The sequence below is a fragment of the Phalaenopsis equestris genome, unplaced genomic scaffold, assembly GCF_001263595.1.
Source record: "Phalaenopsis equestris unplaced genomic scaffold, ASM126359v1 Scaffold000224, whole genome shotgun sequence".
Classification (NCBI taxonomy): domain Eukaryota; kingdom Viridiplantae; phylum Streptophyta; class Magnoliopsida; order Asparagales; family Orchidaceae; genus Phalaenopsis; species Phalaenopsis equestris.
In genome coordinates, this window is record NW_018164666.1 from 5,644,690 (window position 1) to 5,660,954 (window position 16,265).

General features: G+C 34.0%; 2 protein-coding genes across 4 annotated transcripts in view; both read left to right on the forward strand.

Moving 5' to 3' along the window:
- Positions 1-5,989, forward strand: part of LOC110023347 — a 27,375-nt gene extending 21,386 nt beyond the window's left edge. Inside the window, exon 3 of the mRNA XM_020722714.1 lies at positions 5,530-5,989. The gene's annotated coding sequence lies outside the window, so the exon portion shown is untranslated. The remainder of the gene's footprint in view (positions 1-5,529) is intronic.
- A 1,484-nt stretch (positions 5,990-7,473) lies between these two features.
- Positions 7,474-16,265, forward strand: part of LOC110023551 (zinc finger CCCH domain-containing protein 46) — a 33,994-nt gene continuing 25,202 nt past the window's right edge. For all 3 annotated transcript variants that reach the window (XM_020723029.1, XM_020723030.1, XM_020723028.1), the window contains exon 1: positions 7,474-7,707. In XM_020723029.1, coding sequence (XP_020578688.1) covers positions 7,664-7,707 — 44 coding nt within the window. In that variant the 5' untranslated portion in view covers positions 7,474-7,663. The remainder of the gene's footprint in view (positions 7,708-16,265) is intronic.

The following is a 16,265-nucleotide window of genomic DNA, read 5'->3' on the forward strand; positions in this document are numbered from 1 at the left end:
GAAAGAGTGGAACCCGAACATTGTTGAGCTTGGCAAAAAGTGCAAATATTTCCGGTCAGTCAATCTCATATGACTATGTGATGCACTTTGCTACCAATCTAACTTTGAACCTCTCTACATTTTTATCTCCTTTGTATTTAATCATGAGCCTACAAGATCTTTTTTCAATGAGGTAACTCTTTAAGTGTCCACATGTTACCATTTTTTAGAGCTCAAATTGCTTCCTCTATTGTTGATTTCTATGTTGGAGTTTTTAGAATCTCTTAAATAGAGTCAAGAACCTGCACACTATCAAGATTTGTGACAAAAGCCTTGTAAGATGATGACAACTTTCCATAAGCTACATATCTTTCAATTGCACGATCATTGCACCTTTGGACGTGAGATAAAGAATTCATACCATTATGATTATTAGGTGCAGATGGACTTGGTTCAGTTTTTTGATTGTTCTTGATATGCATGGTGTTCTCGACGTGCTTATTGTTTTTTTTCCTTCTGGTATAGACATGAAGTTTCTGGTCACTGGTGTCAAGTTGAGGTGGAGTTGAGACAATTAGGATAGTTTCAGCGACAGAGTTTGGTTATTCAAGTGGAGCTAGTTGAATGGTAGGATTTGGTTCAGTTGGTTGATTGACAGGGTTTGATTCAGTTTGGGTGTCTTGGAGAAGATGTTAAATTTGATATTCCATCAAGTTCTTCCCTTGAATTTTAGATTTGGGAATGTAAGATTGATTCTCAAAGAATGTGACATCTATGAAATTGTATATTTTCCTAGTGATTGGAGTGTAGTATTTATCCTTTTTTGTTGAAGCAATCGATGATGATTCATTTGAGAGATTTGGGAGCGAGTATGGTGCAGTGTTGGTGAATGTGAACAAATATGAAACTAACAAAGACTTTTAATATTAATTCAGAAGAAAAAGAGTGAATATGTGGATAGGGTTCCATGAGAAAATTATGAGGGATTTGAACTTTTAGAACATGACTAGGCATTCTATTGATGAGATATGTGGTTTTGAGTATAGCTACCTCCCAAATATGTTTAAGCACATAATTAAAAATCTTAATGGCACCGACCATCTCAAATATGTTCTTTCTCTCAACGACTTCATTTTGTTGAGAAGTATCCACACAAGTTTTTATATGAATGATTCCATGCTTGAAAAGATAAGGACCAAGAGTGAAATTAAAACATTCCTTAGCATTATCGGTTTTAAGAACTTCAATTTTTCTTTGGAATTATGTATCATGGATTAAAAAGATTGAAATGTGTTGGCGGTTTCAGATTTTTTTTTTTTCATGAAGGATGTCGAAGTCATTCTAATATGACTATCTATGACGATAGAAACCAACCATTGTGCCTCGTTTATATTTTTTATTTGGGAGGGTTCTCAGATATCAATGTGACACAACAATCTGAAGTCTTATATTGTAGTTTAGAATATACATGTCTGGTATGTTTTGCAAGTTAACGCGTTTTACATTGATAGAAATAAAGTTTTTTATTGATAAACATATGTGATAATATTTTTTTTCAATATAAACAAAATTTGGATGGCCAAGATTACAATGCCTTAACATGACTTAACTTCCAACTAAAGCAGATTTGGAAATAGAAATTAGATTAACTGAACTAGACTCAAAAATACAACTTGATGGACAAACTTGTCTATCGATGCGATTATTTTCTTTAAGCATACACAGATCATCATGCATTTCAGCACTGCTAATTACCTTCTCCAAATTCATTACTTGAATATCAGGAGAATTGAAATAAAATTTAGTCAGATATTCTAAGTCATGAGTAAGTTTATTGATTTAAAGTAAACTGTATTTTAATTTTGGAATATAAAAATAGAGTAGAGGTTAAGATTCTTTATCAATTCGACTGATTTGATCCCTGCTACTGGAGAGAATGAACCTTCAGCCATTCGAGCTGTGGATTAACTTGTGCGTGATTTGTAGTTTTTGAAGATAATAATCTCCCATCATATGATTTGAAGCTCTAAAGTCAACAATTTAAAGTTTTAGTTTATTTCTTTGAACAATAAGAGCATGAAAAATGATATCTTGGTGTGCCAATAGACTGATCGGTTGCTCGGTAGAGAATTGTGGTACTTGTCCATAACTGTAAGCATGACGTAAAATTTTATGCAGTGCCTCAACTTGCTCATTGGTGAATGGATTGAATCCCACATTATTATTTGTTTATGACAACAATATTTGCACGGTTCTCCCTTTCATATCTTCCATTTGATGGCTTCTAATATGCAGGTTTACCTTGTATTTTCTAACAGTTTTCTTTCACATGACCAGGTTTCTTACAATAGTTGCACTGTGGGCGCCCTTCTTGGGCTTGTTACTCTAAGAGGAATTTTGAGTTTACAAGGTAGATCCTTCAACAGATGGTGTGGTGTGATTGTTTGTCATCATCAACTTCTTTCTACTCTTCTCTCTTCAAACTTCTGCAAAGGATTCCAAAGTGATAGGGATGGGTTTAATTCCCATGATTTTCCCCCTAACTTTCTAGATCTTTATTTAGTTAAAGGTCAAATTTGATGGTTCAAGCAAAATCATCAAGTTATTTTTAGGAATTAACCTCATACATGTAGAACTGCAGCCAACGAGTGAGAGTGAAATATTAAATAACACTCAATCTCCATGTCGCAGATCATGTGGTTTGGTCTCAATCTTAATTAGCTCTGAGATGTTTTCAATACTAAAGTTTCACTTGCAGCCTCTCGTATATCTTTGGATGTCCTATAGAGTAGTAATTTTTCTCCAACTTTTGTGGTCATGAAATTTAATAACCATGTGGTCATTAGTCAGACCCGATGTTTTGAATTCGTCATCTACGAAACTAAAATTTTGCTTGTGCGATGTCCTTTTCCTGCGTCACAGATGTACATAAAAATAAACCGCGGTCATTGAAGGAAATTGTGGCCATGCAATATATGGTTCGTGACTACGTGAGTCAAGTTTTCAAGTACGGTAGGGAGTAAAGACAGGCTCGAATCTGGAGTTAACATTCGAGGAAAAAATTTTTGATGTCATGTTATGTTTAATCATTATAAGATTGTGAAATTCAAATTAAGAAAACCAATTGCTGGAACAAAAATGAGAGGAGGACCCTTAGTTCTATTGTTCGTCTAGACGAGTGAACATGAACTAGAGGGAGATGTACATTCTTAGTTTCCAAGCATTTGATATTTGGTGAGAAGAGGTCTGGCCGTTTGCAAGATGGCTACTCATGATGTGGAGGCTAGGGCAAGCTGAATTGTTCGAGGTGGAAGCAACACTAACGTTATGAGAGGATGAGATGGTAAAACCAGAAATTGAAGAGAAAATTTTATTTCTTCTTAATGATTCAATTCAAGGTGCATTTACATATTGGAGTCTCTCCTCCTTAGATAAGGAAACTAACTAAATAAATTCAAAGAAATTCCTATTACATTCCAAGACTAATTAAGCAAGATAAAAAATAAGGAAGGAGAATAATATCTGTAGAATAGGAAAGACAATAAATATTGTAATTTGAATTTTGAATTTTGAATTATGAATTTTGAATTAGATCTTTCAACAGATCCGATCTGATAAAATCTAAGAATTCGAACAAATCTGTGACGATGGACTAAACCCTTTGTGATGCAGGAATAGAAGGATTTGAACGGCAACAATATCATGGAAAGACAACGATCAAAAGTTTTTTGTCTTGGATGAGAGCGACTGACTCGTGCCTATCATAGGAGACACTTCCACTTTCCGTTCAAATGGAAGAACCTGACGAGCGTGATGTTTAATCAGAGTGGACGATTAATTAAGGTGTTTTAACAGAATGTACTAGTGGGGACGAGCAGTGCAATCTTATCCAGGAGGCAAAACAACGACACCACTCGGAAAAGCCAGATGATGTGCCAGAGAGCAAAAATGACCTCAAGTGTGCATACGTAAGGATGACATCAAACGACAACTTCTGAGGTTTGTATGAATCCGTCCTCATCAACGGTGAGGAATAAGACTGCGACCAAATGATATCAATTTAATGGCTTTAATACCATGTAGAATTCTTGAAGGAATTATTTCTCTCAAATCATGCATTACACTTTGCTATGTATACATATTTAATAAAGAAAGAAAATCTATGTATACATATTTAATAAAGAAAGAAAATCAAATGGGAATCCTCCTAATAAGAAAAACAAGAAAAATGAAATATCTAATAAAGGGGATACAATTAGTGAAATATATTTGGAAAAAAGGAAATAAATTTCTTATGTGGATTGGCACTTTCCAATAATAAGCATTGGATGATTTTTTGGTACTCCAATACAATTTATGTGATATGTTTTGTGGTCCAGTCCAGCCATCACGTGTCAAACTCACCCTTTTTTTCATGTTTCTTCTATAAATTCAAGTAACTTGGCATCATTAGATTTCTCCCTTTGCACGCAAAAGAAATGCAATTTTATAATGGGAAATTTCTTGCAAGATTAAAAGGAAGGCTAGCTGAAAAATATCCTTGCAATTTTACCATCTTGTTACCCTCTTGTTTGCAGATTATTGAAGACCTTTTTTAGATGAGTGTTTGCAACACCTCTTCTTTTTTAGGCTTGCACCCTTTCATCCTAAATGAACTTATGTTAACACTAACATTTTCAATTTGAACCGAAGAAGTAGAATGGCATAAAGTACTTGGTAGTGATTTCTCTTTAGGAATTATCCTTTTGATCTTTGACATGGCAAAATTAATATGCTTTTACATTTCATTTATTTGTGTGGCTCTTATTTAGGGCAAATTTTAATCCCATGACCAATAATCTTAAGTGAGCACTTACTCTTAAGAATGAAACTTCGTAAGTACATTATAATAATTGCTTATAGACGCAATATTTAGTCCACTTTTAGTAGTTCTTTCCATCTTAGTGACATGATTCTATAATAGCTTTTTCTATATTGCATTTTGGCCCATTGAAGCTTCACCCCATCATCCTGAGAACTTCTTATCTTTTATTTCACATTTTAAAGTGTACATAAAATTTAAATAAGAACAACTTAATAAAACTAGAAGCTTATTATTCTTTATTTTTTACTCATTCACTATCCAATTGCTTCTTTCCATATCATGAATAATATGTTGTTGGGTGCGTGCTAGCTATTTTGTCAGTGGAGTTAGGTATGAATCTTCATAAATGATGAAGTAGAAGGGTAGTGTAACCCCTTTTGTTTTTACATCATTGGATGGGCAATGCGTTCGAAGCGTCATGGGCCAATTGTAATTTTCTTTTTCTCCTATACCTTTTAGCTTAACCTAGGAATTTTCTCCTAAAACACTTTCCAAACCTGTTAAAAATTCAGCTTAGTAAAAACAATGAATTGTTTTTGTCATAGCATCTTCCTGAATTATGATATAAATCATCTAATTCTGACGATGTCAATGAACCTCTGTTATGAATTTGATATGGATATCTTTCTTAAGAACGTGTACTTTGGTTGATCATTTTTCATGACTTTTGCTTCTAATGCACTCAGGACCGAAATAAAAGCTTGGACCCCCCTTCTGCTACCGTCTTGTTGTCGTCCTGGCAACATTTGCTTGGCAACAAAAATTGCAGAATCTGGAAGTCTTGTTATATCCATTTGAAAACTCAAGGTTAGCTACTCATGCACGAAGAGCATAATGCGGTTTTTCCGGACATTGTTCCCAAACATAACACGACTGTCACACGACATATCATAGCTGAAATGGCAGTTGGCACACAAATGTATTATTCTTGTGGGGGCACTGACGCACTGTTAGTAAAGAATCAGTGAGAGTAGAACTGTTGTTTTTTATTTAGCATTTGGCATATTTGGCTAACCTGTTATTCATTCAGAGGTGTTTGACGCAGGAGAAAAACAGCGCTGATTGAATCGATATGTCGAAGTGTTGGTTAGATTTTCATTGTCATCATTTGTGTAAGATGTTGGACCTGTTAGCTTTTCTATAATATTATTTGCTTAGTGTGTCTGCTTCTATCAATCGGTTTTCGAAGTTTTCTTTACTTGATAATTAAAGCAATATATTTAGTATGCATATATGTGTCTGCTTCACATTTAAACTTTCACAGTTACATACAACACTCATGTATTACCACATTTTAAAATTGAAATACACATTTTCTTCATGCATAGGTTTGAAGTTCCAAAATGTTATGCATGTAAATATGAAAGTTTAGATGTGAGATATGTAAATAATTTTGTGCTAGTTATATAAATTTACCAATATATTTATCATGCACAGATAAACTGAAATCATGGTTCAGGCTGGCTTTTAAAGTGGCTTGAAAGTATTTAGAGAGTACATAGTAGTTTTCGTTGCCAAACTAACTAAACTGTTAATGAAATGAAATATAGCGAAAATTAAGAGAGATAAATATTTGATTATTTATTAAGATAACTTAGCTTATTTTCAAAATGATCACATATTCGCATGAATATATATAGGCTTTGGTGAATATTTATAGGTATAACAAAACTCTAATTGAGTAGTTGTGATAGTTTATTCCCGTGCCAGTATTCAAAATCTTGATGAAATTTTGGAGTTCATGTTTTTTTGAATAAAGCGTGAATATTTTATCTATTTGCACAAAATTCGTACAATAGTTTAATATGAATTCTAATTTTTAGAATTGTATGCAATTTTTAGAATGTAAATACAGATTTAATTTAGCTGAAGGCTTTTGACCTATTCTTAAAGCATTGATATTTTTAAAACTACCATTCTCTTTTAACTAATTCCAAATTCTCACTCAAATTTCAAAAGTTTCAATTAAATTTTAATTAATAATTTTTATTTTTATCATATTCTCAATAATTTGATCGTGAGTCATGTAAATAGTTTAATTCAGTATTAAAAAAAAATAGATTGGATGCTAATTTTATAAATAACAATGTATAGTCATATGAGCGCGGATGATCACATATTGATAGAATCACAAATTTTTAATAGTTGTATTAGAAATATGCCAATACATATATATATATAAGATGGTTGACGGGCGGAACCGCCAACCATTCCTGGCTCGCAACCCGTCAGGTCTGGGTTAGACCCATGCATCTAATCACTGGAGTGCCACCTCCATATAGCATTAGTCGTGTAGAGGGGATCAAACCCTTGATTAGAGGGGACTTACAACTGCCGAAGTGAATGCTACCAATTGATATAAAAACACGTTATATATATATATATATATATAATTTGGGTGCGGTAATTTTTTCTTGCACAAAGATTTTTAAGAGGCATTTAAATAACAATTATTTGAAATTTAAATATAATATTTTGATCATCTAAATTTTAATTTATATTTTTACTACCTTAAATTTTATTTCATTTTAAAATAGAGTGGTTAAAATTGTTGCGATTTTAAGGTGGTTGAAATATAAATTTTGAAGTTTGGATGGGAACCCATTGTACCTATAGTTTTAGGCGGCAGATATCTAAAACCCACCCCGCCCTTTTCCAGGCAGCTCTCCGTCATCTCTACTTTCTCCTCTGCTGTAACCTCGGCTCCTCATTAGTTTCAAATCGGCGCCCGCCCTACCGACCACCAACTGGCAAAGACGCCCTACAAAACTAGTTTGCTGGTCTGATTGGGGATTCCAGTAGATCGATTTTACTTAATCTATGATGCGAAGACGGGAACCCTGCAGAAATTTCCAACGCGGAAGGTACGTACTCTTCTGTGTTTCAAACCCTCGTCTATCCATGCTCTGATTGTACTAGAACGCATGGAATCGCTGGCCTATTCGTCTCCTTTTTATCGTCTTTCAATCAGGGCTGATTACAATTTAAAGCATTTCGAAATCTTGCAACAACTCCTGTTATTTTGCTCTCCGGAATTTATTGAAAACTTATAAAATTGAACTCTCTACGGGGGCCTTCGTTGAACATTAGTTTCAGTGACGTCTATAAATATGGATGGCAGATATAGGAACTTGGGAACGGGTATTCTTTTATTTATTTATTTTTTTTCTACAGGTATTGGACTTTTCAGCTGATACGGTGGTTTAGTAGTATTTAAAGCGTGCCTTTGTTGAGTTTTGGAGCCTTGCACGTTGGCTTTCATGCAGCTGTAAACTATGTATTGTGTGTAATACAGGTAGCTAGTTGATAGGTCAGTTTGCATATATGGTAGGATGGAAAGAAAGAATAGTTGGATTGTTTCTCTAGTCATAAGAAAAATGATAATTATAAAGTAGGGAGAAAGTTACCATAGGTATCTTTCTTTGAACAAACAAACGAGCTTCTGCTGGTCTATTCCTTCCATCCTATGACATGTGGATCACCGGGTGGACCATATCTGCTTTTATTTGTTGATTTATAATTAAGATCTCAGTTTTTTAATTTTCATTTATATGTTAATAAGAGCCGATTTTTGAAAAGGTGAGGTATTTTGCCTATCATGGTTTGGGCCCAAGCTCCTTGAGTTTTTTACTTTTGAAAATTAATAATTGAGGAATACATTATAAAAAATTATAAATATGAAAAATAAAAAATTTCCTCAATATACAAAGAAATGTTTAGGAATTTGAGATAAATTTTAATGGAAAATAGGATAAAAGTTGGTATAAATTGGCAAGGTAGAGCTTCAGTTTTCTACCAAAAGCTAAATTGAGGATGAAGGGGGCCCAAAACTCATTGACCCTTTCAGGACCTTTGCTGCATCCTTATTAACTAGAGAGTTTTGAAAGTGATGCTAGAGGTTGAACTGACATTTACTCTTTGTGAGCTTTTAATATTTAATTTATCCCCTTTGACATACTATTACAGAGGATGGATGATTATTGCTTTAAACTTAAGACAATAGAGTTCACTTGATTTTTTTTAGTTTGGAAGATTTACATGCATACCACTGAATTCCTATATATTTACATTTTTAACACCTAAACTTCAATTTTTGCATATTTGCTCTTTACCTATGCATGAAAGTATGCATTTCACTTTTTAAAAGTTAACATTGTTATATTCTTTATGTGATATGAAAGATTTGGCTGGTAGAAATGTAAAAAACAAAGTTTAAGTGTTAGATATGTAAATACATAGGAATTGGGTGGTATGTATGTAAATGTCTTTTTAGTATATGCAATTTTTTTTGGGTTTTTCCTTTTTTTGGGATTTGATTCCAAAATGATTTGAATTAAGATTTGAGCTGTTTCGATGATATTATTCTTCAGTTAAAATTTATTTTTAACACATTTATTATTGATGTGTTTTAATTTATCTTATTTTGTTATTTTGAATCTATAATAATGTGCAAGAAAAGATAAAATATAAGGAGTTGTGCTATAAAAATTGATTTAAATGTAAAAGCTTGGAAAATTGAGAAAAACATAAGATGACCCGTACGAAGTTTAAGAGAACAATTTGTGACATTAAAAATTCCTTTTTTAGTGATCTTTACAATAGATTAAATACTAAAGAGTTTGAAAAATTTTTATAAACAAGCCAAACAAAGAGAACATAAAAGTAAAGATTTAATTCTAGTAAAGTGTAGTAAAGATGAAAATAAAAATAATACTTTTCTTTGAGGAAAATTATTAACATAGGTGGGCGATTTATTTTGATAAATTTTTTTATGAAGTTTCTGAGAACATAATCGTAATTTTAATATCGTTAATAATAAGAAAATGTTTTACTTTTACCGTCGTATTAGTAAAAATGAAGTTGATCTGGCTTTGAAGAAAATCAAGGGTAGAAAATCAGTAAGACTTGATGATATCCCAAGTGTGGAAACATTTAGAATCTTTGGGAGTTTCTTGGCTTACTAAACTCTTTAATATTATTTTAAAAACAAAAATGATGCCTTAGGAGTTGGGGAAGAGTATTTTGGTCCCCATTTTTAAAAATAAAGGGGATGCACAAGAGTGTGCAAATTATAGAGAAATTAATTTAATGTGACATACTTTAAAATTATGTGAGAGAGTAATTGAACACAGGTTAATACGTGATACAAAAATTTCTCATAATTAGTTTGGATTTATGCCGGGTAGGTCTACCTTGGAAGCTATACATTTATTGAGAGGTTTGATGGAGAAGTACAGAGAGAATAAGGAGGATCTATATATGATTTTTGGTTGATTTAAAAAAAAAAACTTACGATAAGGTTTCAAGAGAAGTCATTTGAAGAGTTATAGAGAAGAAATGTGGTGATATTACTTATATTCAAGTCATTAAAGATATGTGTACTAGAGTCGTTACTTGTGTTCAAACAGGAGGATTAGCCAAGTATTTTCTTATTTAGTTGGATTACATCAGTAATTAGCTTTAAGCCCATATCTTTTTGCTTTAGTTATAGATGCTCTTACTAGACATTTACAGGAGGATGTGCCTTGGTGTATGCTTTTCGCTGATGAAATCCTTCTCGTAAATAAGATAAGAGAAAGAGTTCAGAAAAAAACATGAACTATGGAGGTCTACATTGGAGTCTAAAAGCCTTTGTTTGAGTAAATCTAAAACTGAATAAACTGAATATATGGAATGTGATTTTAGTAGTAATAGCTCTAGTGACAGAATGTAACTATGGGTGATCAAATCATAAATCATTAAATCATTAAAATGTGTGAACGTTTTAGATATCTCAGGTCTATTATTCAAAGTGATGGTGATATAGAGTGGGATGTTATTAGTAGAATTCAAGTTGGTTGGTTGAAGTGGAGGAATGCATTAGATTTATTTTGTGATTGAGAAGTATTGCTTAGACTGAAACGAAAATTTTATGAGATGGTGATACCTGCAATGCTCTATGACGTAGAATGTTTGTCTTTAGAAGAGAAGCATAAAACAAAGTTAAGTGTTGTTGAGATGAGAATGCTTAGGTGGATGAGTGGATTGTGGATGAGTGGATAGGTGGATGAGTGGATTGACACTTAGAGACAAAATGCGAAATGAATATACCATGATAGGGTTGTTGTCAAGTGGTGGAGAAGATTCGAGAGACTTGTCTTAGATTGTTTGGTCACATTAAACTTCGACCATCCGATGATCCGGTTAGGAGAGTGGATGTTTTAGATTCGACTTATGTTAAGAAAGGCAAGTGTAGACCTAAAAGAACTTGGGCATATTGTATAAAAAATTATCTTAATCTATTAGAATTAAATGAAAATGAAAATTTGACACTCCAATAGGACACAATGGAAAAAAATGATTCATTTAGCCGACCCCACTTAGTGGGATAAAGGCCTGTTGTTGTTGTTGCTGTTTTTTTGGATCTACTTACTCTACTGACTTGCCTATAAAGGATCAAATTTGTGATTTGCATATAATTTGGATTTGTTTGAAACTTCACCGCATTATATACCTTGTTAACTATATCTTTATGCATAGAGGATAAAATATATAGGCTAATCATTATTATAATTTATAAGTGCACGCACACTGAGATTTTTCTTTTTTTAAATGAATTTCTGTTAGAATTCCTTGCAGGCCTATGCAAATTGAAGGTCAAATATATTTAGCAAATTTTGCAAATGAATGTCAGATTCTCAGTTAGAATGGATAAATTTATTATATTAAACTGCAAGAAGGTGATTTAGGGTCTGTTTGGGGCAGCTGCAGCTTATCCAACTTCTGCTGATAAACAGCTTATCCTGATAATCTGCTGATGAGCAGCTGATCCAGATAAGATGTCTGGCTGTTTGGTTGACGCTTATGAAAAACAGCTGATTCTGAAAAATTGTCCATTCTGCCCCTGTTCTGAATAAACAGTTTAGCTGTTTGGTTAGTGCGTTTTGTAAACAGCTTATTTGGAAAAAAAAATTTAATTAAATGAATAATCTGTGCAGCGGAATTTGTTCTTTTCTCAACAAAATTAAAGATCACTTTTCAGACAAGAAAATACCAAAAAGTTGATTTATATTTATATAACTAAAACATATCCGATCACATCAAACGAATATGTTACACATACAAAAGTCAAATGCACATGCACATACTACTACAAAGTATAATGAGCACCCATAAAAAAAAATAACATGTTAAAATGACAAGTAAAAATATGATAATGTTAACTTTATAATGTAGCAGCATATCACGACCCATGCCATATGACTCTGAAACTACAGAACCCTGAGCAAATCTGTTCGACTGGGATACCGTAGAAATGAAAGCACTCGAAGCAGATGCAGTGTTCTGAAATGTTGATATCGACGAACTCTGATCTGGGGTATCCTTCTGGGATATCATAGAAATAGACTCTCTGTCGGCCCACCTGAAGAAACTGCAGTCCTCCTGTCGTTGTGCCCACCTTGGGCACCTATAAAATTGCCTTCCAAAGCTATGTGTCTTACGTGACGTGAGTAGCAAGGATGGTAGTCCGCACCGACACATCACTTTCTCGGACTTCCCTTAATATTTGGAACTCATCGTCCTGCAGTTATTAAAATAAGAATAGATCAGTCCAAAGTTTGAGGAAAATGACATACAACATTGTACAACAGGTTTTAAGATCGAATAGAAATTATAACCATACCTAATGTTGTTCGGATATATTTATGGGACAAAAATATTTAAGAAATCTTTGATGCAATGAGCCACCTCTTTCGCCATTTGATGTATTGCATGGTAGTGTAGTTAAAGAGTGTTTGATTTGTCGAACCATTTATAAATGAGGAGACATCGCATAACACAACACATGAAATAGGTTCAAATCTAATCACTCAACAGATGTAATGATGTCAAATTATTAAGGAGATGAAAGGATATTAATTCACTAACCATCCAAAGCATTACCAAAATATCATGCCACAATGTTTGCCATGTCATAGGTTGCTTCAATATACATTTGGGTGCATAGTTCAATTGGTTATGCAAATATAATTTTTAATGAAAAAACCAAGCTATTGTTGCCAAACCTAGTAGAACCAACCAGAGAAAAAATAAACAGCCGAAAAATGAAAATAAAACAAATACAAGCTTAGCAAGCTTTTAGCAGAAAGGTACAATACTTAATTATCCGATTGTGATGAAGGAAAGAAAATCTTGTTGTTACCATGAAAAAATCTCCTAAAAGTAGGCGCAAAGAAATTACTTCCAGCAATAAAACCTATCCTCTTCCAATGCCCTGTCCTACCACTGCTGCTTGAGGGAACATCCAGTGAGGAAAATGGATCAACCAAAACTGGAATCTCCTCTACACCATTATCCATCATGCCACTCTCACTCATGCATGCCTCCTGCAGTTCAACCTGATTGATGTTGTCTAAATTCACAGCCAAGGAAGCTCTGGTAGACCTCAACCAATCAGCCACATGTGGAGTAACAGCCCTGCATTTCTTTACTTTAATCTTAACTAGGTTAGGACATCCATCAGCCAGAGCTTCCATCCCTTGATCAGAAACAGGGCAACCCTTAATACAAAGCTTCTTTAAAGCCATGCACTTTGCAACAATACAAGAAATTTCCTTATCACCAAAAGTCTCACTGCCACTAAGAGCCAATCTTTCTAAATTTCTACAATTACTTCCAATAAGTCCGAGGCTGAGAGAAGTGGGATTAACCCCAATCAAAACAAGCTTCTTATATTAGGCAAAAAATGCAAGATATCAAAGCTCATGACAGGTAAGCTCCCCCAACAATATTCCTTAAAAACAGGACAAAACATATATTATGTCTTTGCTAATATCATGACCGGAGAATATCATCTGCTATTTGTTCTCGTAAAGTTGTCATCTCTTATGCACCTTCACCCTCTCGAGTGCATGCATCTTCTGAACCAAAGTCTTCATGTATTGAACGTCCCACATGATATTCAAATGCTTCATGTGGGAGTTGCACTGAATCATCTTCTAAAATGACAAACTCCGTATCCGATCTGGAAGGGTGGCGTCGGGTGAAATTGTGTAGCGTCATTGTGGCAACAACTATTTGTACTTGCTTTGGAAAAGGGTAGTACGACATATCCCGTAATATGACCCACTTCTTCTTCCACACTCCGAACGCTCTTTCAATTACCCCGCGCAATGAAGAGTGTCTTTTGTTAAAAATCTTTTTTTTGCCTCGTGTGACACCACTAGATCTTTCAAAATCAGGAATGTGGTACTTCGTATCTGGATAGAGCTTCAGATATCCCTTTTGTAATGGATATCCAACATCAACCAAATAGTATTTACCCTGAGGTGGGTATGGAAATCCATGTCTCAAGTTTCTGGTAGCGAATTTGAAAACGCGACTATCGTGGGCGTTTCCTTCCCATCCAGCCATGATAAAAGTACAACAACAACAACAACAACAACAAAGCCTTAATCCCACTACGTGGGGTCGGCTACATGAATCCTTTTTCTCCATTGCGTCCTATTTAGTGTCATATTTTCATTTAGTTCTAGTAAATTAAGATCATTTTTAATACAATAAGCCCAAGTCTTCCTAGGTCTACCTCTGCCTTTCTTAACACAAGTCGAATTTAAAACATCTACTCTCCTAATCGGATCATCTAATGGTCGACGTTTAATATGACCAAACCATCTAAGGCGACTTTCTCTAATTTTTTCTGTCACAGGAGCTACACCAACCCTATCATGAATATATTCATTCCGCATTTTGTCTCTAAGTGTAAATCCACTCATCCACCTAATCATTCTCATCTCGGCAACACTTAACTTATTATTATGCTTCTCTTTTAAAGGCCAACATTCAGCGCCATAGAGCATTGCTTGTCTCACCACCGTCTTATAAAATTTTCCTTTCAGTCTTAGCGGTACTTTTCTATCACACAAAAGGCCCGAAGCATTCCTCCACTTCAACCAACCAACTTGAATTCTACTATTAACATCTCCATCTATATCACCATCGCTTTGGACAACGGACCCAAGATATCTAAATCGTTCACACCTTTTAATAATTTGATCACCCAAAGTCACACTTCTGTCACTAGAGCTATTACTACTAAAATTACATTCCATGTATTCAGTTTTAGTTCTACTTAAACGAAGGCCTTTAGACTCCAATGTAGACCTCCATAATTCAAGTTTTTCCTGGGCTTTTTCTCTCGTTTTATCCACGAGAAGAATATCATCAGCAAAAAGCATACACCAAGGTACATCCTCTTGTAGATGTCCAGTAAGACCATCCATAACTAAAGCAAAAAGATATGGGCTTAAAGTCGATCCCTGATGTAAACCAACAGAAATAGGAAAATATTTTGTCAATCCTCCTTCAGTTTGAACACAAGTAACAGCTCTAGTATACATATCTTTAATGACTTGAATATAAGTCAAATCAACACATTTCTTCTCGAGAACTTTCCAAAGGATATCAAATCACATACGACCATAACATTTTGTGTTGGGGAGCCGCATCGGCAGATGTACGCAACTCTTTCTTCACTAGATAATCATGCATCGACGTGTGTTCCATCAATAGCTCCAATGCAATCTTGGAGTTACAACTATAACTTTTTAAAAACTGTAATGTAATAAAAGTAGAAAGATAAATGTAATGGTAAAAAACAGACCTTAAAAAATGACATGTATCGAGGGTCATTTGCAATTTGTGAAGGAATTGAATGGAACGTTGGATCCTCGGGCTTCACTACCTTCTGGGCCAAACTAACAAGAGAGTTCAAACCGACTGAGAAATATCGGCTGATGGTTTCAGATGAATGTTGGAAACGCTCCATAACCCCTCTTATTGATTAATTTTGAGATAAGATATATAGAGATTTTGAGATAAGATAGAGATAAGATGTATAGCGTTATTGCAAGCACTTCTTTTGGGGTTGTTCATGCAGAGCCGTGTAACCCATGATGGATCCGGAGTTAATTTAGCAGATCATGAAATATTTCTTGTGTCATACGAAACATATTAAAGAACTGTGTTGGATGGCCCCGTAATAACTCACCAACTCATCTGTCTCCTACTTGAGTTGAAGTCATACATGAGTTTCGGTCAACGTGTTTGAGATAGTAATAATACAATACGGTAAGAGTAAATGCGACTGTGCGTATGTGGTGGATTTCTTCTTCATCCATACTACAAAATTATTAAAAGGAAAATGAATTAACTTTAGTAATAAGAACAAAAGTATGCTATGAAAGATAAATAGAACACATGAAATTTGGGCAAAATAAAAATAATATATAATAAAATTGGCCACACAGAAACAACAACCACATAGAAAGGTGAACTGTCTAAAACATCCACGAAGAAGATAAAAAAAAAGTGTGCATCACGTAAACATAACATTGAACTTATTATGTACAATAAAAATTAAAGTACATAATAAGTCAAATAT